This window comes from Ziziphus jujuba, chromosome 6, assembly GCF_031755915.1.
Source record: "Ziziphus jujuba cultivar Dongzao chromosome 6, ASM3175591v1".
Taxonomy (NCBI): Eukaryota; Viridiplantae; Streptophyta; class Magnoliopsida; order Rosales; family Rhamnaceae; genus Ziziphus; species Ziziphus jujuba.
In genome coordinates, this window is record NC_083384.1 from 7,367,473 (window position 1) to 7,392,896 (window position 25,424).

Consider the following 25,424-nt stretch of genomic DNA (forward strand, 5'->3'; position numbering starts at 1 on the left):
GTACAATATCTTTACTGGTTGTTGGAGTTGTTGGAGTGTGAGGTCTATCGACCCCTCAAGTTGGAGAGTGGAAGATACCGTATAACCAAAGAACCTACAACAACCTTTTCACGAACAAATTCGATGATGAAACACGGAATTTGGTAATGCATTAGGTTTTGGTTTTTTGTCACTATTTGATCAATTTTATATTTATTTTGAAAAATATGCTAATAGATCTTTTAGCAATAAAGCTTCAATGAGAATGTACTTAAGTTCTAGAACTTAGTAGTGCATTATTGTTACTGTGTAATGCTACAAACATAAAAAGTAAAAATTACCAAATAATTTAAAATAAAGTTCACCAAATAGCTCATCAAGTAGCATTATTGTTACGGGTGACTTCTTTTTTTATTTTAATTTTTTTATATTTTGGTTAAAAAATTGCTTGTACTTTAACACATCATTTACTTGATGAAAAAGCAAAAAGTTCAATACAGGCATAGACGGGAAAAAATAATGATGATATAAATATATGAATCCTTATATGGATCACATCTCACATATATAAGTTGTAAATGGAAAGTTAAAAAAAAAAAAATTTGGAACATACTCTTTCTCAGTGTTTTAAAACGAGGGACAAGGCACTGCCTAGTGATGCTTTTAGATAACGCCTCGCATAGTAGCAAGGCTTAGAAAAAAAGGGTCAACGTTGTGTTGACTGCCTAATGAGCGCCTAGGCGCTAAAAAGCTCAAGCCTTTTGTTCAAAGTTCTTTTTTTTCTAAGATTATTTTTAAAAAAGGTTAAAAAACAATTCATAAGAAATATAAAAAAATAAAAAATATTGTTAAAAAATGGAAACTTTTTAAGTTTAAGTTTTTTTTCTTAAACCAAAAAAAAATGAAAACATAATGTATAAGGATTAAGAAATCAGAGACAAATTTTAACGAAAAAAGGAAAAAATGAAATAAAGAAAAGGAATTAGAGACTCTACTAGCACGTGATGCTAGTAATGCACAATCATGGATTGTCGAAGGTAGTGAAAATGATAAGATGGAAAATGATACGTTGCCACCTAAAACAGGTTTTAGAAATGCTCAAGTTGAAATTAGGGAGCCCGAGGAAAATGATTTTGTATCGGATGGCATGGAAAATGAGTTGGATGAAGATGTAGATATTGAATTGGAGTCCGATAAAGAATTAGACAAGAATTAGATTATGGTAATAGTTAAAGTATATATTAATCTTGGAATTCTTAGGTGCTTGTAGGTTTGTAATATATATGTTTTGAAATTAATCTGTTGTTGGAAACATGGAAAACATGAATTTCATTAAATCTATTATGATCAATTATATATTAATTTATATTTATTGCACATACAAAGGTAATATAGACTTATATATATTTTTACACTTAAAATATGAATTATTTTATTTATTTAGTACCCTTATAATAATTAAAATAATAATATAATTGTGAAACACTTTTTTACGCCTAGGCTTGTAAAGCTTAAGCTTGACCTTGCCCCCTTACTACGCCTTGCACCTTTTAGAACACTGCTCTTTCTCAGCCAATTAAAAATGTAATAGCCAAAAGTAATAATAATAAAGGCAAAACTTTTAAAGCGGCAACTCGCACCTTTTAAAATAGTAGTTCTTCTTGGCCGAAATAAAAGAGAAACGGCCATAGAAAAGGCCATCCACATGGACAAGTAAAAATAAAAAGGAAGTGATTACTTTAAAAGTTAGAGAAAAAAAGATATCAAACATTTTATTTTATTATTTGATTCGAAGCAATAAAAATAATGTATAAAAAGAAATATAGAGTTCAAGTTTCGTAACTAATCAAATAAAAAGAAAAGAAATTAACAGAAATTATGTAATTAACACGTTATAATACTACTTGCATAATTAAAATTTGACCTAAATACAAACCAGCCAATTTGTTAATAAAGGCAGTCCAGCCTCAGTGCTGTAGCTATATCCATATACATATTATTAAACAGACTTCACTACTGATTCATGTTTACCCAAAAAAAGAAAAAGAAAAAAAAACATTCAGTACTGATTCTTGCAAAACAACGGCTTAAGAAAATTCCAAGGAAGAGCCTTATTCATGATGCTTAGATAGTGATTCACGGTGCCCATAAATGCTACGTACAGAGGGAATTGCAAGAGTGCAAACACCGTCACTGGAACAAAAGAGACGCCATAGACAATAATGGTGGTCCAACGCTTCTTCATATGAACGATCAGAATTACAGTGGCCGAGAAAGCCATCATGGTCACCGCCACAGCAAGGAACAGGAAGGTGAAGGCCAAAGTAAGCTTTTGGGGGAGAGACTGACGGAAATCTTCAAGCCTGAAGGGAGAGGTGAGGATGGAGATGAACATTACTACCGATGTGAGAGAACTGATGAGGGACAGAACGTCCATGACCGTGAAAACCACAAAGAAGGGGTCATGAAGTAATATCGGAAGGCCCGTGGACTGATTGGAACCTCCTGGAACGGTATATACCGCCGTGAAGGCTACGGTGGCGATCAGCACTGCGATTACTGAGCAGGATTCTGATGTCCGCTTTAGCCAGTTTTGTGCCTCTTGGAGAAGATTTGCATGAGACTTTTCGAATAACTCTTAGGCAGTTTGACCACCTTTGCTGTGGTTCATGACGTAATGGGATGGAATTAATTTCCGTACGCGCTGCACACCATCATTTCACAATATATTAACTAAACATAAGACAACGCATGCTAGAAGTACCAAAATATTAATGGTTGACAAATTGGTAGAGTCCTAAAATCATGAAAGATAAATCCAAATTACCAACATACATTTACAAACAAATTTGGTGTATTTAATTAACAAAGCATGACAAAAGTTGTGATACAAAATTAATGATCAAAAATTGAATACAGTAGAATGAAACAATTTCTAAACAAGTTACACAAGTTGTATGTATGTATATGATTAATTTTATCATCAAATTTATCTATACAAATGTATAATTGGACTTCATTAACATTAATAAAGTAATAGGATAACATGAGGATAACTATTATTATTCTTTTTAATTTAAAGGATAAGTGTCAAATATACTATATAGTATAGGGAGTAAACATAATTAAATATACCTTAAACCATTTCAATTCATCTTGCAATTGAAGAGCAGGGTTAGGCAAACTTCCAGTAGAGCAATGGGTCATATCAGAAACATGGTGCAATAAGGTATAGCCACTGTCATCAATTCTCCGAACCAGCCTCACCATCGGAATCTTCATCTTCTTTACACGTTCAAAAATATCCCTTTGGCGGTACCTAATGGCAACATGCATGATGCTGAGTCCCTGATCACTAACATGCTCTACGGCCTGAGGATACTCTTCAAGTATCCCATTAACGATCTCTTCGATACCTATGCTAGTTGCTATAAGCAATGGTGTTGTACTTTTAGGAATTGATGGTGGAAAATTATTCTCATCTTTTTCCTCTTTATCTTCTTTCTTTCCTAATGCAACTACTTTCTTCGATCCACTTCTTTCTGTTTCCCCAAATGAAATGATTCCTATATCTGGTTTTATATCAGTTTTCTCCCATGATTTGTCTTTCTTTATGAGTAGCTTTGCAAGTTCCAAAGATGATTCGTGCTTCGTCTTTTCGTTTTGGATTTGTTCTATCGTTTGCCATCCTATCCATGATAATATCAATTTGTTCAAAAAAGATTTAACTAATAGTTATATAGAAATGCACTTCAACTTTCAATTTATGGGCTGTTTAAGGTCTTTCAAAGGTAATTTATAATTAATTAATGCTTAACTTATTCGAAATTAATTAATCAACTTCCAAAAACATGACTATTCAATGATTATCAACTTCCAAATACATGACTATATGCTGAATGGATAACAAGTATTCAAAAGTTTTTATTGTCTTTGTTTGATAGGATGAGTTAAGAATGAAATAGATGTCATAAAAAAAGTACGAAAGAAATGTTAATAAAAAATATACATATATAATACTTTTATGGTAGAATTTTCATATATATATATATATATACACACACACCCCTATGCAAATTGTATACATATTTATATATATATATATATATATGTAAATTTTCTATGGTGAAAATATATGGATATCCATAAACATAATAATTTTTGTAAAAGCCATAATCTTTGTATGACATATATATATATATATATATTTATATGTAGGGAAAATTAAAGATAAGTTAGGACATGTACCAGCACGTAGGAACGTCCATAAGCAAGAGTACAACCTTGTGATTGCTGCAATGATGGGCAACACGATCGGTTAATTGGGTACAATTTGTCTGTTGATATATAAAATAATTCTGATGTATAGGAAATATTTCTCCGAGCAAGAGGGGAAAAAAATGGGTTAGAGAGAGGAATAAAAATAATAACCGGGTGTGGCAGCTATACATGCTTTCCCTTAATTACCTGTATTGAAGCTTAAAAAGCAAGATTGATGGAGATTATTTCTACCCCATCCACTCTCCAAAATGTTGCGTTGCCTCAAATTCATTTGATCACCTTTCTCATCGTGTTCATTACTTGGAAGACCTGTCATATATAAATATAAAAACATGGAAAATTTTAGATTAACTGTTATTATTATTATTATTTTTAAATTCATTATGTAACTTTTTGGGGGGGGGGGGGGGGGGGGGGTGGGGGAGGCTTACAGAAATAGATAAATGATGCAAATTTGCCCATGAGGTATCCACTCTTGAAAGCTGATGGCATGTTAGCCAGTAGCTGAAGACATGTCCTGCCTTTATTATCCATGAGATCTCCCAGAATTTCATCATTTCTAAGCAACCACAATGCTGTTTCTGTTTTTGAAACCCATCCATTATCTATTTTATTAATTCAACATAAATTACATTACATACATATTACTTTCCAAACATTAACATATGTGTGTGTGTGTGTGTGTGTGTGTATACATATAATTTGGGTAAGATCATTTTTTTATTTTTTTTGAAATCAAAACAAAAATTCCCAAGCAGAAAAGATATTACAACTTTTCTATGAGGATAGAAAATAAAAAGGATTTTGTTTATCTGGACTTTGACAGAGAAAGCACAGTATAGAGTGTGGGAACATAAGTACCATATTCACCAGATATGGATATCCTAAAGGTATATAAGAAGTTTTGGTTGCTATCCTTATAGGATTAAATCTTTTAGTTTGGAACTCCAAATCTTAAAAAATGGTATGAGAACCGGCACCTATTAGATTTATTACCGGCGTCAATAGAATGGGGATGCATAGCCCAATGGGGGTGTCCAATAGCTCTAGCACACACCATGGAGTTCATGTTTTTGTGGGACTGTATCTAGCACACACCATGGAGTTCATGTTTTTGTGGGACTGTATCTAGCACACACCGTGGAGTCAAGAGATCGATAGAGTTTAGGAGACTGCTCTAACAACCAAACAAGAAAAGGCAAAGGAAAAAAAAAAAAAAACATGTAGTTTAGAAGATTAAAATTAAAAAAAGCATTTCGATCTTAGCATGCAGAGTACTATTATCGGTGTGGCATAGTATTAAAAAAGTTTATGATACTTCCTATTTACTTTTGGTCCAACACACAATGAAAACGCATTTTCAGTTTGAGATTAAAAGCTAGTTTGAAAGAGAGAGAGATTGACCGAAGTGTTGGCCATGGATGGCACTTTGAAGAATGGAGGTATTATCATATCTGATGCGCTGAAAATGCATATCCAAGTTGCGGCTTCGGACTTCGGAAGCCAAATACTTGACCACTTCTGTCATACCAAATGCAGCAGCTCTATACATTGGAGTTTCTCCTACAGCATTTCTAGCCTCAAGCTGCTCCGGAGAGCAACGCACCAACACTTGAGCTGCTTCAATATTTCCAATAGCACCCGCCTCGTGAAGGGGTGTGCATTTCTTATCATCGGCTTTCGCAATTGGAGGGTTTGGCACCATCTGAATCAATTCTTCAAGCGGGCTTTTAGTTCTACTATAAACAGCTATGTGAAATGGGTTGTCGTTAGTGACTGTAAGAGGATAAAACAATGCTTCTCTGTTTTTTTCATAGAATCTCTTCATTCTTTCCCAATCTTCTTCTAAGGCTGCTCGATATGGCTCTGGAAATAGTTCTGGAGCGCTTCCCATCTCTAGTCTCTCCACCTCTGGGTCCTCTACCTTAGCTTGCTCTGATCATATCCTTGTAGGTGAGAATATACTTTTGACACAAAGCATTATAAAGATATCCAGTAAAACCATTGTGGGTTTCCTCACCTCTGAAACTCAGAAACACCTCATCCTTTTCTCGAGAAGACGAAGAAGAAGAAGCATTCATGTTTATAACCTGCAAATTCACAAGCAAATTAGTAACAAATTGAATGGAAGCTTGGTCTTGGGGTTAATTAATAACTACATGTGCCTCTGTTACCATACCTCTGCCCTGCCCAACGACGTTGCTGACGCTAGGTCTTTCGGATGCCGACTCGCTCTCTCCTATTGTTCACAACACCAAAAACATCGTCCTGATCGGTTGCCCAAAACGCTATGTGTTTCTCTCACTCTGTGTTATAGAGGAGACAGGGGAAAAACATAAAATGGACATGGGAAGCCGCGTTTACATGTAGTAATAGTAAGAAAAAGACTTTGTTAGTCAAGTCAATAGCCTATCACGACACTTGACGGTTATGTCAGAATTCCCCCCAAAAAAAAAAAAAAAAAAAGCTTAATTTATTAATTTATTTGGAATTGCTTGGGAAGCTCTATCATTGCATTGCACCCTTCCAAGAAATAAAAGTGAAGACTTTTATTTCTTTTTCTTTCTTTCTTTCTTTTTTTTTTTTTTTTCCCAATGATGAAATGGAAATAATATTGAATTGCATATAAATCAAAACATAATAAATTAACAAGGTATCCTTTAGTTTGGTAACACATTAGGTTTTGGTTTTTTATGTTTTTCTACCTACTTAATTGTTTGGAGTTTGTTACTTCAAACGTCATTTAGTGTTGTTTGCAGTTTATTCCTCATCTTAATCAACTACAAACTTAAGGGAGGAAAAACGAAAACTATTTTAAAATAGTTTTGTAATTTAATATATATTTTTTTTTCTTTTAGATTATAGTTATTTAAAATATTTAGCAAACTCAAACTATCAGTAACTAACATTAACAAATATGTGAAATAAACAAATAACAATAAACCAGATAGAAAAATATAAAAAGTCAAAAATAAACAATCTATATGTTATTAAATAATACATAAAAGCACCAGGTAAAGCATCCATCATTTTATCATGCTACTTATATTTATTTACAAGCTGGCTAGGGGTCGAAATTGAAATTGCTTGAAAGTTAACGCGGCTTTTAGGTTATGAAAAGGTAAAATGTACACTGCAAGTATAGATGGCCTACAACAACATTTATTGTCTTTAAAAGCTGTCCTGCCACTCCGAAACCTCAAAAATCTCCTAGCAACTTTTAAATATGTTCACATTTACTTGTAATATATTCCCTTTTTACATTCACTTTTAATAGATTCCTTCCTTGGATCCAGTGGTTCCTTTTAATTTGATTGTCTAAGTATTAGATTAAATTGCATGCAAAAACAAAAATTAGATTTTTCTTTTGGTGTTTTACAGTCTAAAAGCCAAAGAATTGGCCAAATAATAATAATAATAATAATAATACAAATAAAAACTAACGAAAGAAAAAGGTTGAATTTAAAGTTTCATGCTTCCATTAGTCAGCTTTAAATCAATGGTCATGTAGTCAACGCAAGAGTATCACTATCACCATGGTCGGTTGTCCTACAAAATACAAGACCGTGTATAGCTTAACCATTAGAAACAGAGAAGAGACTAGCTTGACAAGTGCATGACTAATTACGGGCTTGCTTCTAATTCTCTGTTGGGTTCCAAGCATATTATTCTTCATCTAGAACATATTATACAAATAGAGAATTGTGACAGTTTTATAGTGTTTGTTTATTAAAATTTCCATTTAAAAAAAAAAGTTTAAAAATCGGACCTTTCAAATACTAAAGAGTGGAAGTTATGACTTCTAAAACAGAGTGCATTTAGAATAACTTATACTGAGAATTTAAAAGGGCAGTAGTTTATTCAACGAAAAGAGTTTTCTGTTCCCTTATATTCAATCTTTCGAACTGTATTTGGCAAGTATATGGAGTAGCCAGCACATATAGCCGTTTTATTTTTCCGTACTAAAGAGTTAATAATTAAATGAAACAGAGGCATTATGCTTTTTGGATCATGTATTTCTACACTTCTAAGTTAAATCAGTGCTGAAAATTTTATCTATAAGACCATGTAATTAACCAACAAACATATAAACTTGCTTTAATTTTGTCATACTATAAAAATCATAATATCTTGAGAGTTGAATCCATTTGATAACTGTCCAACCATCACACACCAAAGAACAAAGCTATCAACTACAACTTATCAATGCGTTAATTTGCAGGGACAAAGGCTTCATAATGGATTATTCTGGACATTTGTTAAATTTTGCTGCTAGTAGGAAAAGGAGATTGTATAGGAAAAAAGAGTTGTCCAAATGAGAAGTAGGAATTAAGCAGCAGCAAAAATGGGTTCTCGCCAAAATTTAGAATTTTGTTGGATACAAATTGTATGCAAAATATACTCACAAAACAAAACTATAATAGAAAAGTTGACATTAAGGAAACTATATAGAATTGTAAAGTCCAGTAATGACACTAGAAATCTGTAATTAAATCTGTAATTTTCCTATTCTTTCTAGCAGCCTTTCTGGAAGATTGTTCGTAATTTATGTATATAATTTTATAAAATCAACATTGCTGTCTTGTTAATAAAGTAAATCCATATATATATATGGATATATATATTATCATATTTGTATTCTATCAAACACTCGGAAGATAATAACACAAAACCAGGAATCTATTTTCCTCTATTTTATTTTTATTTTTATTTTTATTTTTGAGAAAAGCATGAAAAATTAACATCTATTATATTTGTATTCTATATAGCAGATGCACCTGGCAACCAGAAAAAGTGCCTTGAAATACACAGAAATCTGACAAATTTTAGTAGCAAGTTAACCAAAGATGCTCAACTAGATGTAGACGCATCGTAAATGATTTAGAAATATCATTGGTTTACTTTTTTTTTTTTTTTTTGGGTCTGATTTTCTCACTAGTCAATCAATGCTAACAAGAAGGCCTTTCCTACCAAGAAAAAAAAAAAAAGCCCAAAAAAAAAAAATTGATAATATGGATTTCATACTGATATATGCCCCACATAAGGATGTTCATGGTACAAAAAGACAAGCCAATATCAATAGAATGAATGATTTTCCTTTATTTTCAATTAAATACGTCTTATTTGTGTAGATTCAAATGAGAGTTAATTAATAAAGAGTATAATGTGTAAAAATGATTTACCTAATCATTTGATGAGGCCTTGATTCTCTTGGAATTGATTTGAGGATCACGTGACCCAACTATGTCTTGGTATGCATTGGGTTGACCACTAAATTCACCAAATCTTCTTTTACTTTTATCTGCAGTATCCCACGTATTTCCCAACTCCAACCCAAACTTTTTGATCTCCCAATTGATGACCCCTTCTCCCTCTATAACCGCACGGCAAGAAGCCTCGATGACATTGCTGTAAACAGAGGACCACTCTGCCCCAAATACGCGTATCAAATCAATCTCCCAGTAACACATGAAGACGTGATCTGGACAAGTGGTACCCAGCGTTACGCTTGCTAATGGCGTCTGATAAACATAAGGACAGTCATCACGGTTCATGTTGGTTTTGAATTTGAATTCAAATCCGAGGAAAGCATTCTGCCCAGTTCTATTTAACAAAACAATGCAATAAACAAATTTGAAGCGGGGATGATTAATATCATGAAACCAATGAGGAGGAAGGTGGATATGGAGTGAGTTCTCATAATCGGTTTGATGGCTGAACCACTCTGGGATTTCATCTCCTGGATACATCGTGTCAAGACATGCTATATCCTGTACAACACGGACGAAAACTTAATCAAGTCAATGAAAAATCATCCACTTCAAATATTATTAGAGCTTATATATAAATACAAAGTAGAAACAAACCTGAATATAAGGAATTTTAAGGCATAAACGATCAGCAATTATGTTGTTCCGTGTGTGCTCATCCAGTTTTAGACAATTTTTAAAACGATAAAATGCAGTTATTGATCCATCCAATTCATTATATTTGGGATCCCTCCAACTTGATATTGTCTCAAGAGAAGCGCAGTCTCTTGCACAAAAATACGTTAAACTTGCTGGAAGCTCTGGTATTGATTTCAATCTCGTGCAACCACTTATATCTGGAGTTCCTAGATGTGAAGTTAAACTATCCGAGATTTCTGGAAGCTTTTCTAGGTTTGGGCAATCATGAAGCAACAGCCTTGTCAGATGACTCATCTTCCAAATGCTTTCCGGTAGAGTTTTAATTGCAGTCCCAGACAAATTTAATTCAACTATTCTACCCATCGAAATATTTTGTACATCTTCCAGAGTTCTGCAATCAATCAAATGTAAATATTCAATATTCAAAAGACGCCCAAATGATGAGGGGAATAATTCTATTGTTGTCCGTGACAGTCTAAAGTTATATTTAATGGAAGATTTTCTATGCCATCTTTCAGATTCTTACAACTACTCAAATCTAAAAGTCCAAGATCCAAAAGACACCCAAATGATGAGGGCAATACTTCTATTGCTGTCCAAGATAGTTGTAAATCCTTTATATTTAATGGAAGATTTTCGATGCCATCTTTCAGATTCTTACAGCCACTCATATTTAAAAATTTAAGATCCAAAAGACACGCAAATGATGAGGGCAATACTTATATTGCTGTTCCATCCAATGTTAAATTCCTTATCTTCAATGGAAGATTTTTTACGTCATCTTTCAGATTCTTACAGCCTCTCAAATTCAAATTTCTAAGATCCAAAAGACACCCAAATGATGAGGGCAATACTTCAATTGCTGTCCCACACAATGTTAAATTCCTCATATGCAACGGAAGATTTTCTATGCCATCTTTCAGATTCTCACACTCACCCAAATCTAGAAGCTGAAGCTTGTCCAGATTCTTAAAACATGAAGGAACTTGAATTAAACTTGTACAACCTTGAAGATCTATACGTTGAAGATTTATAGCCCCACTCAAATTTGGTATCTGAATAAGACTTTCACTCTAACTAAGATTGATTTCCTTTAACTTCCCAATGGGCTGTCACAGACCCAAAAAAAAAAAAAAAAAAAAAAACAATTAAACAGCAACTACATAATCTAATACGATATATATACCCAGTAACTTTTACATCAAAATATTCGGATTTCAATAAAAGTGAGATGCATGTTCCACTAGACCTGGTGAGACATATTATCCGGAGTTACACATTAAACAATGTGCATTCACATTTTATTGAACTCAGAACATTGTGAGTTAGTCATAATTATATATATATATATATATATATAAATTAATTAAGCTAGGGATAGTATACCTGGTCTTCATTCCAATATAGCTCCACAAGTTGGCTTTAAGGCATAACAAGTTCAGCAAGATTCTGTGGACTAAAATTTGATGGCAAAAATTTTAAAGGTTATAAATCCCACCGCAGATACCTTAACTCATCAGAAAGATACTCAATACCGTCCGAAGGAAGATATATTTTTTTGCACATTTCTTTCTCCCCATAGAAAGATACATGATTGGAGTAAATTCTTAGTACTCATAGATTGATCATTTTTTAGAACACCGCTGAAGATTTCACATTTAGATCTTTTTCAAGTTTGGACTGATTCAATGACATGCCTTCAATTTCAGAGCTTCCCTGCAATTCAAACCAAATGTCATAGATGAGGATACAATATATAAAGGAAATTTACTATCTATATAGTATATTTATGTATATAGTCATGCTCAAATAAAATCTGTAATATGAGAACTAAAATGAAGTCTTCTTTCTTTTAACTCTTACATCGTATCAAGTGTTGAGATTCAAAATTATATTTATCAATTACCATGACTTGGACAGGATTATCTTTTCCTAAATAAGGTTTAAGTATATCACTAAACCTATATTTGACCACTTTTTAAATTTTAAATTCTAGTCTTTCACGTGATCCAATGATCATCAAGGATGGATCTTAATTTAATAAAGTAAAGTGAATTTTACTTAAGACTGACTGTTTATATATATCTATATATATATATATATATGTATATGTACACAAAATAATATATGTACTTACTGTATCTTTTTCCAATACATAACAAACATCCTTAGCCTTCCACAGCCTACTACGATTTCCAGGTTTTTTGTTCTCATCACAAACAATTGCCTAGCCCATCTCTCGTATTAAAGAATGCATGGACAATCTGTTGTAATCTTCAATTATTAAGCACTGATCAATGAGATCACTTATTTTTTTGGTTGCACCACTATGATGTATTATGCTTTCTACAAATTTTCTATCAAATCCATTGTCATGAAAGCATGCAATGTCAAGAAACACATCCTGGATGGGAGTGTAGCATTTTTTGTCTTTTTTGCCTAATTGATCAAAACTTATTCTCAACACTTTTTCAATTTTTGGGTTTGGCTCTATCTGCAGCTCATCCAATGCACTTTTCCATTCTTCTACATTTTGAAGTGAAGTGAAGAACCCAAGACTTCAAGACCTAATGGATTGCCATATGCATAATCGGCCACAATTTTTTATAAAGCTTTGTATCCTTCAAGATCACAATTATTTTCAAAAGCATGTAAGCGGAAGAGCTTAAGAGCTTCAACATCATTTAACCTCTTAACCTCGTAAACTTTATCTGTCCTTGATTTAAGCAGTTGTGCATCCCTAGTTGTGACAATAATTCTGCTTCTAGCACCAAAATTGTACTCTTTAGGTAACAATTCATTTAATTGGGATATTGCATCATCCAAATCATCTAAAACTATAAGAACCTTTGTGCGGCAGAGTCTTTCTTGAAGATGAGTTGATTCCAAGCTCGGAATAGTTTTATCATGATAGAACAGCTGGGAAAGAAGTTCCTTTCTCAATTCCATTACGCCATGCTTTTCATATTCTTCTCTAACATTGCGAAGAAAGCAACAACTTTCGAAATGATGAGATAACTTTTGAAATACAGCAAGAGCAAGGGTGGTCTTTCCAATACCGCCCATGCCATAAAGACCTATGGTGCGAACATCCATTGAGTCAATGCATAATAATCCTTCAATTTCCTCTATATGATTTTCAATTCCAATTAATCCCCACTTGGAATGATCACAGGGTGATTGGTATCTAAACAACTTCGACAAAATATCTTCAACAATTTCATCTATAAACTTGTATTCAGGCCTAGATAATTAAGAAATCATCAAACGCAAATTGTTAGAAGCAGAGGAATATTAGGTGTATAGTATTTAAAAGAAAAAATATAAATATAAATGGTTTTAATTTTAATACTTTGTATTAGTTATATATCCAGATAATTTAAATTTCTATTCCATATTTTGTAGTTGCACTTACCGATCTGTTAAAAAGGAAATAGTGCTATCAATTGTGATTTCACTTTTTAGGAAAGAAAAAAAAATGAAATGAGAAAATATCACCAAATATGGTTAATTAATCTTGATGGATTCCAGTATTTTCGCATGATTTGATAAACATTAAACTCCTCCCCTAAGTCTCTTAAAGCTAGCAGATATGTGATAATTTATAAAATACATATCATAAAATCAATAATAACATATAGAAAGCTACCTTTTATTCTTTGAATCATAACCACTGAGAGCAGCCACTTCATTGAGAGCATCCCTCCAATGCTGCACCATGTCCATTTTGTCCTTAAAACGTTGTTCATGTTTACCAAATGATACTGCATAACTCTGCTCCTGTTTCCGTACAATGGATGGATCTATGCCATAAAAAATGGGCATAATATCATTTCCATCACTCTTGCATTCGAGTATGCAAACCACTTCATCCAAACACCATGTGGAAGATGCAAAATCTTTGGAGAAAACTACTATGCAAATCTTAGATTCTTTAATCGCATCCATAATTTCTGATATCTTATGCCCGCTTTTAAGGTTTTCATCATCCTTGAATGTGTTGATATGCTTTTGACACAGAGCATTATAAAGATGTCCAGTAAAACCATCGCGGGTGTCCTCGCCCCTGAAACTTAGAAACGCCTCATACTTTTCTTGAGAAGAAGATGATGAAGCAGCCATATCTATAACCTGCAGAAAATCTTAATCCACAAGCAAAATTAATTATAAATTAGCAACAAATTGAATGGAAGCTAGGTAACTACATGTACCTTTGTTCCTATTGTTTCTTAGACAGGTCGCTTACCCACAACAGTACCAAAACTGTCTTCGTTGCCTGCCCCAAACGCAGTGTGTTTCCCTCACTCTGCTTTGGAGGAAAGCAGGGGAAAAAGGAGTTGGGACTTGCAAGCCGCGTTAATATTATTAGTCAACATAAATAATAAAAAAAAAAAGACCTTATTAGTCGATAGCTATCATGACACACTTTGACGTTACATATTAGAATTTCATTAGGAAAGAAAAGAAGTTTATTTTTAATTATTTAAAAGATTCTTTAGGTTTTTGTTTTTTAAATATTTCTCTATTTAATTGTTTGTAGTTTTTAAAATGGATATTTGATTGTGTGTAGTTTGTTTATTCCATATATTAGTGAATATTAAAGTTTATCTCAATTAAATACAATCTTAAATGGCAGGAAAAAAACACGAAATTAAAATAATTTGAAATAGCTTTTAATTTGATGTTTATTGTTTTCTTTTAATTGTATAGTTATTTGAAATATATAAAAATAAACAAATTACTGAGTAAAAATAAAATTAGATTTTTCTTATAATATTCTGCTAAGTAAAAACCAAAGAAAAAAACAAAAAGTTGCATTTGAAGTTTCAAGTCATCAGCTTTAAATTAATAGTCATGTTGTCAATGCAAATATCCGCGTTGTTAGTGGTCCTACAAAAGACAACACACCATAATAGCTTTCGGTGATAAAGCAAGCTTTCTATGCTTCGATTAGATTCAAGCAGAAAAAGAAACAAGCTTACATTGGTATTTTGTTTTTTTCTTTTTCTTTTTGGTACAGAAGCTTATGCTGTTTTGATTAGCCAATATTAATGCTCCTTAATTTCTCTAGCCATCTTTTATTTTATTTTGATATTAATTCCTCTAGCTTTCTACGATCGCCAACTTTATTCCATTCATCATAATTATAAGAAATGATGGAGCACTAGTTTTAATTAATTTCACACAATTTGGCAAACTTTCTCCCCTACTACTATTTACTCTTTCTCCTCACATGCACTATCGGTCATATACACTATATGTACTATGAATTTATTTCTTTGTTTTTCTTCTTTTTCTTTTTTCTAAAATAATAAATATATAAAATTCATTCTTGATATAATATACGGCCTAGCTAGAACTCATTATGATGTGTATCACATGTGTAGTTTTTAAATGGAAACTTTTTAAGAAAACCTTAAACAAATCAACCGGTTAAAAATTTAATAGCAAGTAAATTAATGTACTAAAAAAGAAAAATGGAACCACATCATAAGCATAATCCCCAGCAAAAACTAGAACACAAATATAAATGGCCCTTTTCATTAATTAATTTGATAATTTAAGAAAGCATTAATAAGAAAGGTTTCTTATTCCAACTCCATTAAACCAGCCAAACATAAAAATGAAAAAAGCAGCACAGTTTTCTACTTGTATTAGTACAATTGCACATTACTGATCAAATTTGTATTTACTTATCCTTGACAATCCTGAAGTAAATAGGAGCCATTAATTTGCTTGATCTCTGGTGAAGTTTTTCTATGCATTTCACACAATCTGTTCGATCACAGCAAGCAAAACAAAATCATAACAATGTACTGATAAAGGTTTACCACCAGGAACAGAGAAAGATACTAGCTGGACAAGTGCATCTATTCTCTGTTGGGTTTCCAGAATATTATTCTTCAGCTTAAAATCGTTTTACGAATAGAGAAATAGTCAGTGATAGTTCAATTGTGTTTTGTTTTATTAAAAGTACCATTCTAATTTAAAACAAAACCACAATCTTAAAAAACAGACCTTTCATTCACTAAAGAGTGAAATTTATGTCATCAAAAACAGAGTGCATTTTAGAATAACTTATTCCTAGAAGAAAAAAGAGCAGTATTTTATTCGATAAAAGAGAGTCAACTCCAATTTATATTCAATATTTCAAACTTTATTTGACAAGTATATGGAGGGCTACTAAGTAGCCATTTCTTTTTCCATACTACAATTAGAAATCAAATGGAGCAGAGGTATTATACCTTGGATAATGTATTTTCTATGATGGAGCAGAGGTATTATACCTTGGATAATGTATTTTCTATGCTTCTAATTTATACTCATTGCTGAATATTTTCTATTTAAGACCATCTAATTGCTATACTAAAAAAACACATCAGCTATTAGACTTCCTTTAGTTTTGTCTACTATTAAATCTGAACATCTCAAGAGTTGAATTCATTTGATAATTGTACAACTATCACACACCAAAAACAGAGCTATCAACAACAACTTAATGCACATTGACAATTATTGCCAATTTTCTTATTCTTTCTAGCAGCCCTTTTCACATCATTTAAAGAGTCTGAAAGATTTTTATTTTTATTTTTTAATTTATGTATATAAATTTATAAAATCAACATTGTAGTCTTGTTCATAAAATAATTCGTTATTTATTTTTTATTATCATATTCATTCAATTTTATTCAAATTTTATTAAACACTTGACAGATAATAACACAAAACCGGAAAAATTAACATATATTAAATTTGTACTTTATATAGTATATGCTCCTAGCAATCAGAAAACCCTTTAAAATACACAAACGTTTGAGAGATTTTAGTCAGCAAGACAATCAATGATACTCAACTAGATGTACATATGTAAAACCAAATAAATAATTCCGAAATATCAGTCATATATATACATTTTTGTTGTCTAATGTTCTCACTAGTCATTCAATGCTAACAATAAGGCTTTTTGTACCAAGAGAAATAGAAATGCAAAAAAGCAATAATAATATAAAATTCATACTGCTGTATGCCCATCTGATCACGGTACAAAAATACAAGGAAAAGAATAGACGTTCTCCCTTTCTTTTCAATTAATTAAGTCTTATTTGCGTAGATTCAAACGACAGTGTTAATTTATAAAGAGAATCATTTGACTGGGCATTGATTCTCTTGGAATTGATTTGAGGATCATGTGAGTCAACTTTATCTTGGTGGTACCCATTGGATTGACCACAACGCTCACCAAATCGTCTTTTACTTTTACTTGTGCCACACGTATTTACCAACTCCATCCCAAACTTTTTTATCTTCCAATTGATGACATATTCTTCCTTATAAACACACAGCGAGAAGCCTCGGTGACATTGCTACAAACGGAGGACCATCCTGTCCCAAATACACTTTGCAAATCGATATTCTCGTAACTTATGAGGGACGTGATCATCTGGATAAATGATACCGTATAATTTGGTCCCACAACCATCACAAACATGAGAACGGTCAATAGCCTATCACGACACTTTGATGATCATATCAAAATTTCCCAAACAAAAGAGGGGAAAAAAAAATTTTAATTTATTAATTTATTTGGAATTATGTGGAAAATGATTTATCTCTGCATTGTACCTTCCAAGAAGTAAAAAGAAGATTTTAATTTTTGGAAGCCAAAAACAAAAGAAGAAGACTTTTATTTTCTCTTTTATAAACTTGAGGGGGGAAGATATTTTGAAAATATTTTAAAATAGTTTATTTTTTTTATTTTTTATTTTTCCAACAGCCTAGTGTTTGTTTAGTATAGTACTAAGTGTTGCAGCTTTGTGATTGTCGGAAACCGTAAGCCGTGTTAGGTTTTGAGTACGATACTCGATTCATAAATCGAAGTCACATTACAGTACTTCTTGTGTGAAATAAAAGACAAAATACCCTTGTGATTTTTTCTAGTCGGTTGCGGTCAAAACTTGAGTTTCAAAGTGGGAATTAATTTTCTTTTTTTTGGGATAAATTAATTCATATTACATAACGATCAAATTATATCCTCAGCTGAATATTATATATGTTTGGATATATTAATTAATTACAAAAAAGAGAAAAAAAAAATCAAACATTTTATTTTTTTTATTTGATTAGAAGAAATAAAAACAATGTATAAAATAAATATAGGATTCAAGTTTTGTAACTAATCAAATAAAAAGAAAAGAAAAACTTAACAGAAATATTAATTTAATTAACACATAATAAATACTACTCACATAATAAAAATTTAAAATTCTTCCCCAAAATTGAAATTAGAAACCAACCAATTCGTTAAATATCCAATTAATAAAGGCAGGCAGAGGCAGTTTGGCTTCAGTGCTATTGCTATCTATATATGCACATTATTTAACAGATTTCAATACTCATTTTTATTTAATTACTAAACTTCATTGATTCTTGCAAACCAACAGCCTAAGAAAATTCCAAGGAAAAACCTTCTTCATGATGCTTAGAGTGTGCTTCACGGTGCCCATAAACGCAGCGTAGAGAGGGAATTGCAAGAGTGCAAACATCGTCACCGGAACAATAGTCACGCCGTAGACAATAGTGGTGGTCCACTGCTTCTTCATATGGATGATCAGAATGACAGTGGCAGAGAAAGCCATCATGGTCACCGCCACTGCGAGGAACAGGAAGGTGAATGCCTGCGTAAGCTTTTGAGGAAAAGACTTCCGGAAATCTTGAAGCCTGAAGGGAGAGGTGAGGATGGAGATGAACATCACCACCCATGTGAGAAAGCTGATGAGGGACAGAACGTCCGTGAATGTGAAAACCACAAAGAAAGGGTGGTGATGCAATATCGGAATGCCCGTGGACTGATTGGAACCTCTCAAAATGGTATATGCCACTGTGAAGGCTACGATGGCGATCAGCACTGCGATTACTGAGCAGGATTCTGCTGTCCGCTTTAGCCAGTTCTGTGCCTCTTGGAGAAGATATGCACGAGACTTTTCAAAAAAGTCTCGGGCGGTTTGACCACCTTTGCGGTGGTTCATGATGTAATGGGATGGAATTAATTTCCGTATGCACTGCACACCATCATTTCACAATATATTAACTAAACGTTGGACAATGCTTGCTACACGTAACAAATAATATTTGGTGTCAGTATATTAATAGTTGACAAATTGATAACCTCCTAAAATCATGAAAGAGAAATCTAGATTAAATCCAAGTTTGATATAAAAAATTTAGTTAATATAATCTTTAGTTGTAAAATAAAATTATGTTTTAAAAGGATAAAAATACATAATATGTGTGTTAATTCATGATCACAAGCAAACATTTGCAAACAAATTTGATGTATTTAACAAACCATGAAATAATGATCAAATATTAAATACAATAGAATAAAACAATTTCTAAACAAGTTACATAAGTTGTATGTATGTATGTATGTATGTATATGATTAATTTTAACAAATTTATCTTTTAAAAATGTATAATTGGACTCAATTAACATTAATAAAGTAAAAGAACAGTATAAATATTGTTATTCCTTTTAATTTAAAGCATAAGTGTCAAATATAGTATACAGTATAGGGAGTAAAATTTAATTAGTCATAAATATAACTATACCTCAAACTATTTCAATTCATCTTGCAACTGAAGAGTAAGGTTAGCCAAACTTCCACCAGAATAATGGGTCATATTGGCAACATGGTGCAATAAGGTATAGCCATTGTCATCAATTCTCCGAACCAGCCTCACCATCGGAATCTTCATCTTCCTCACACATTCAAAGATATTCCTCTGGAGGTGCCTAATGGCAACATGCATAATGCTAAGTCCTTGGTCACTAACATGCTTTACTGCCTGAGGATATTCGTCGAGTATCCCATTAACGATCTCTTCTATACCTGTGCTAGTTGTTATAAGCAATGGTGTCGTATTTGCAAGAATTAATGGTGGAGGAATCTTATCATCTTTTTCCTCTTTATCTTCTTTCTTTCCTAATACAATTGCTTTCTCCAATCCACTTCCTTCTTTTTCTCCAAACGAAATGATTCCTATATCTGATTTTATATCAGTTTTCTCCTATGATTTGTCTTTTTTTATGAGCAGCTTAGCTAGTTTCCAAGATGATCCGTGCTTCTTCTTCTCAATTTGAATGTTGCCTATCATTGGCCATCCTATCCATGGTAATAGCAATTTGTTCAAAAGGATTTAAATAATAGTTAGATAGAAATGCACTTCAACTTTCCAATCAAAGGCTGTTTAAAGCCTTTCAAGCACTAATTTATAATTAATCAACACATAATGTATGCAAAATTAATTACAATGATTATCAACTTCCAAATAAATGATAATACCCTAAGGCATAACAAGTATCCAAAAGTGTATATTGTATTCACTTAATAGGGTAGGATTAAGTATAAAATAAATGTTGTAAAAAAGGTATGAAAGAAATGTTAATGAGAAATGCAAATATGTACACCTATGCGAGTTGATATATATCTAAGAATATGCTATAGTCCGCATACAGACCGTAAGTATTAATGTCAGTTTTTGAAAAAATAGTTGTCAATACTTTCTATATGTATGAATATTAATGATGATTTTTTAAAAAATTAACATTAATATCCATGATCTGCATGCAGACCATCTGCATCGTAGCCTTGTTTTATATATATAAATATATGTGTATATATATATATATGTGTATATATATATATATGTGTGTGTGTATATATATATATGTGTATATATATATATATAAAATAATTTTGATGCAGGGCAAATTCGTTGGATATCCTTTACGTCCTTTAGGTTTGACTTACTTACATTTTGCCATCATTATTTTAAAAAACCTTTGAGTGGTTTGAGCATCGAAGTGTCAATTTTGCCCTTAGAAAAAGTCAATTTAATATTTAAAGGACCAAACGTCCCTCTCTTTTGTGATAATACCAAAAGTCAATTCGTTGGATATCCTTTACGTCCCTCTCTTTTGTGATAATACCAAAATTATAAGCACCTGTAAAAATTAAAAAAAAAAACAATTTACGAAGAAATTAAAAATTATTTTTACATAATAACAATAATAATTTTATAGGAACTAACTACCACTATAAAAAGGGCGAATAAATTTTTTTTAAAATAAAGATTAAAATAATAATATTTTTTATTGTGGAATATAATACATTTACACATACTTCTTGTAATGAAAATCTAAATATGCTTTTTTTTTTAACGAAAATATCTTAGATATATTAAATAAATATAAATTTAATTATTAATATTTAAAGAAAAATATGGCCAAATTAAATGAGCACGATTTTGCATCTGGCTTTCCCAGATAAGGATGTTCACTGACTGGTTTGGGTGGGAAGGGGGCCAAGGGTCTTGGCAGTGGAGGCCCTTATTATGTTGAAGAAGGTGATAAAAAACAAGAAAGGAACAAAAAATGTGCTTGTGTATATTGTATTACTTAATTGTTTACTGCACTTTTTTCTTCCTTTAATAGACTTTTACAGCATTATTTATACAAGTATTTCACCATACGTTAGTGACAAGAAAAGGCAAAATAAGGATTACCAATGACAGATAACTACACCAGCTACACCAGCTTTATCGCTGATAACATTTATCCTGCACCAGTTTTGTTTTTATCACTTGGAGGTGATTTGTTTGAAGCAGACTCTTGTTGATCCAGATTGTATGATGACGTGGCTATGTGATGACATGGCTACTGACTATGACATGGCTGCAGCACAGTCAGCTTATCATCCCCCCTCAAACTAGCGAGTGGGAGCTTATGAACTCCCAGTTTGCCCCGAAAATGAAGAAATTGAGAACGGCTGAGAGGTTTTGTAAACAGATCTGCAATTTGAGAAGAAGATGGCAGGTACTGGGTGGTAATTTCTCCAAAGGCAACCTTCTCTTGAATGAAATGATAGTCGACCTGAAAGTGTTTGGTTCGATTATGAAAGACCGGATTGATGGTGAGATGAAGAGCATTAAGATTATCACAATACAGCTTTAGTGGCCTGTCATACGAGATACTGATATCTTGCAGCAAGTGAGAGATCCAAATGAGTTCGGCTGCAGTGGAGGCCATGGCTCGATATTCAGCTTCCGTACTTGAACGAGCAACAATAGGTTGTTTTTTGAAGGACCAAGAGATCAAGTTGGCACCAAAGTAAATGCAAAAACCCGTAGTGGTGCATCTAGTTAAAGGGCAGCCAACCCAGTCTGCATTAGAGCAGCCTTGAAGACAATTGGAGTTTTGTTTTAAGAAACGTAAACCATAGTCCATGGTACCATAAACATATCGGAGGATATGCTTAATGGCCCGAAGATGCTGCTGTTGGGGAGTTTGAAAATGCTGACACACATGATTAACAACTTGCTGAATATCTGGCCGTGTAAATATGAGATATTGAAGTGCTCCCACCAGGCTTCGATATTCGGTTGCATTGACAAGAAGATGATCTTGGCTGTGAAAGGTTTGTTTGATAGAAATCGGGGTGGCTATGGGTGCAGTGCCTAACAAATTGGCCCGCTGCAAAAGATCATAAGCATATTTGGTTTGAGATAAGAACAAACCACCAGAAAAAGGCCAAGCTTCAATACCCAAAAAATAACAAAGAGAACCAAGATCCTTTAGAGAAAATTTAGTGTTTAAGCGGGTGACCAAAGCAGCAAGTAAAGAAGTATTAGAACCTGTCAAGAGAACATCATCGACATAGACGAGGAGAAGAACGATGTTAGTGGTATGTTTAAAAATAAACAAAGAAGAGTCAGCTTTACTACACTGGAAACGCAAGCCAAGTAAGCACTATGAGAGGTGATCAAACCAAGCTCTAGGAGCTTGTTTTAGGCCATAAAGATATCGTTTGAGAAGGCACACATAATCTGGGTTGGTACGATCAACAAATCCAGGAGGTTGCTCCATAAAAACCTATTCTTTAAGATGCCCATTCAAAAAGGCATTTTTTACATCAAGTTGCTTAACCGGCCACCCATAGGAAAGAGCAATGGATATGATCAACCAAATAGAAGTGGGTTTCACCACCGGACTGAAAGTCTCATCATAGTCGAGGCCTTCAATTTGCGTATAACCTTTGGCCACCAAGCGTGCTTTATAACGAACCAAAGAACCATCTTCTTTGTATTTCACACGATAGACTCATCTGGAACCGACCACATTAACATTCATTGGCCGAGGTACTAAGACTCAAGTGGCATTGGCGTGAAGAGCAGATAATTCTTCAAGCATGGCATTGCACCATTCAGGGAGAGTAAGGGCTGTCTTGACTGATTTAGGAACGGGAACAGGGGTTGTTTCAAGGAGAAGAGCAGTGTTGGTGGTATTATGAGGATGAAGCTCAATGATACGGTGGGGGTTTTGTTTGAGCTGATGGCGTGTGAGCATGGGGTGATGAGGTTGAATGGGAGGTTGAGGGGAAGGAGATGGTAACGGTGGGAAATCTAAGTCCAGAAATAATTGAGAGGAGATGTCTTGAGTAGGATTAGGGGGAACTATGATGGTTGTAGGAGAGGGTGGTACCTGATCAAAAAATGATTGTGAGTGAGTAGGGACCGGTTGTGATGTAGTGCAGCAGGGGGTAAGTGAGGAGGTAGGTGACATGGGGGTGTGTGTTTGAGTGGGGACCGGTTGGGATGGAGGGCAGCAGGTGGTAGGTGAGGAAGGGAAGACTGGTTGTAAGTGGGTTGTCTCATTACAACAACTGGTGGGTAATATAGGTGCTGTGGACTGGTTCTTGCTGTATGAACTACTGGGTAAGGGGTTAGGTGACCAATTTTGGATTTGAGTGTCGTGAGCCTTGGTCCGTGGGTGTGGCATACCACTCATCAGCATTAAAGAAAGTAGTCAGTTCAAGAGGTTCCTGTGCAATAGAAGAAATATTAGTTTTGAAAGGAAATAATGTTTCATCAAATACAACGTGCCTTGAAATAAATACTCGATTCGTCTTTGGATCCAAGCATCTGTACCCCTTGTGAGAAGGACTGTAGCCAATAAAAATACATGGACAAGTTTTCTTCATAAACTTATTATTTCCGCATTGTCTAAGATATGGATAACATCTGCAACCCAGAACTCGAAGACCCATATAATGTGGCAATTGTCCATATAATTTTTTATATGGAATTTCCATTTTTAAAGAAGAAGCTGGCAGTCTATTTATCAAATATGTATCAGTCAAAAAAATATCTACCCAATATTTAGGTGGTATCTCAGCATGAAACATCATAATCAAACTTGTTTCAACAAGGTGATGATGCTTTCGTTCAGCTACACCATTTTTGTCAGGACCCGTCCAGAATTCCTTCCCCGGAACCCTAGACAGCCCTGATCCCAGGGAAATACCACCGAACCTTCCAACGGAAAATCCGGCAGCACCTCCCCTAAGGGATTTACTTACCACAAATTTACCTGCACTGAAAACACACTTCAAAAATATCCCCTTATTCCTCCCACAAACTACAAATTGGTTCCACAAATTGCAGTACTTAAAAAAAATAAATACAGTAATCCAGTGCAAAATAAATACAACAAGAGTGAAGGAAATATTACAACTGCAATAAAAGAATAACAGGGTACTGCCGAACTAAAACAGCGAGGAAGATCAAGTCCGCTCCGAGTGAACACCGACAACCTGGTACCTAGAGGAACGGAATTTAAGAGTGTGAGATGCTAATCATCTCAGTGAGCGACCCTACTACTATACCATATATTATCACAGTAATAAGTATAAATAATAATTATTTGGAAATAATAATATTTTCTCTCAAAACCCTTACAATTCGCTCAGTTGGAAAGGTTCCCCTTTTTAAAACAATTTCACAAAACCCTTTATCCATATTCCCCGAAAACCAAGACATCAATTAAATACCAGAAGCGGTAACAATTATATTTTTCATTAACATTTTATTTTTAAAACACAGTTCTGAAAATAATTTGATGCACCCACTATATACCAGTGGCGCCAACAGTACCCAGCGTCCCAAGGTACCGCCAGACAGGAGGTTATAGAAAGAAACCGGCATACGGTCGCGTGGCGTCCCACTGCGCCGCTGCTAACCTGGTGTCCCGGCCAAAGGGGGGTGGCCGCCCTCTCCGATGGCATCCACAGGACACCCTCATAATATCAACCGCGCGCTACTCACACCCACCTGCGCGCTAATCACATCACCTGCGCGCTAATCACACCCACCTGCGCGCTAATCACAACCGTGTGCACACTAACCATATCACATATA

At 33.6% G+C, this 25,424-nt stretch overlaps 1 protein-coding gene and 1 non-coding gene across 2 annotated transcripts; both read right to left on the reverse strand.

Annotated features, from left to right (window-relative positions):
• Positions 1-1,823: 1,823 nt before the first annotated feature.
• LOC112489415 (uncharacterized) lies at positions 1,824-14,478 on the reverse strand. The gene is made up of 13 exons (XR_009639309.1): positions 13,819-14,478; positions 12,307-13,413; positions 11,556-11,885; positions 10,128-11,278; positions 9,444-10,031; positions 6,440-6,566; positions 6,281-6,350; positions 5,665-6,195; positions 4,692-4,841; positions 4,447-4,569; positions 4,228-4,272; positions 3,115-3,668; positions 1,824-2,683 (listed from the first exon to the last, which is right to left on the reverse strand). It is a non-coding gene; the product is annotated as an uncharacterized LOC112489415 (transcript).
• Positions 12,774-14,291, reverse strand: LOC112489146 (disease resistance protein Roq1-like). The gene is made up of 2 exons (XM_048463617.2): positions 13,819-14,291; positions 12,774-13,413 (listed from the first exon to the last, which is right to left on the reverse strand). The coding sequence occupies exons 1-2, from the start codon at positions 14,289-14,291 to the stop codon at positions 12,774-12,776; spliced, it is 1,113 nt and encodes a 370-aa protein (XP_048319574.2).
• Positions 14,479-25,424: the final 10,946 nt, after the last annotated feature.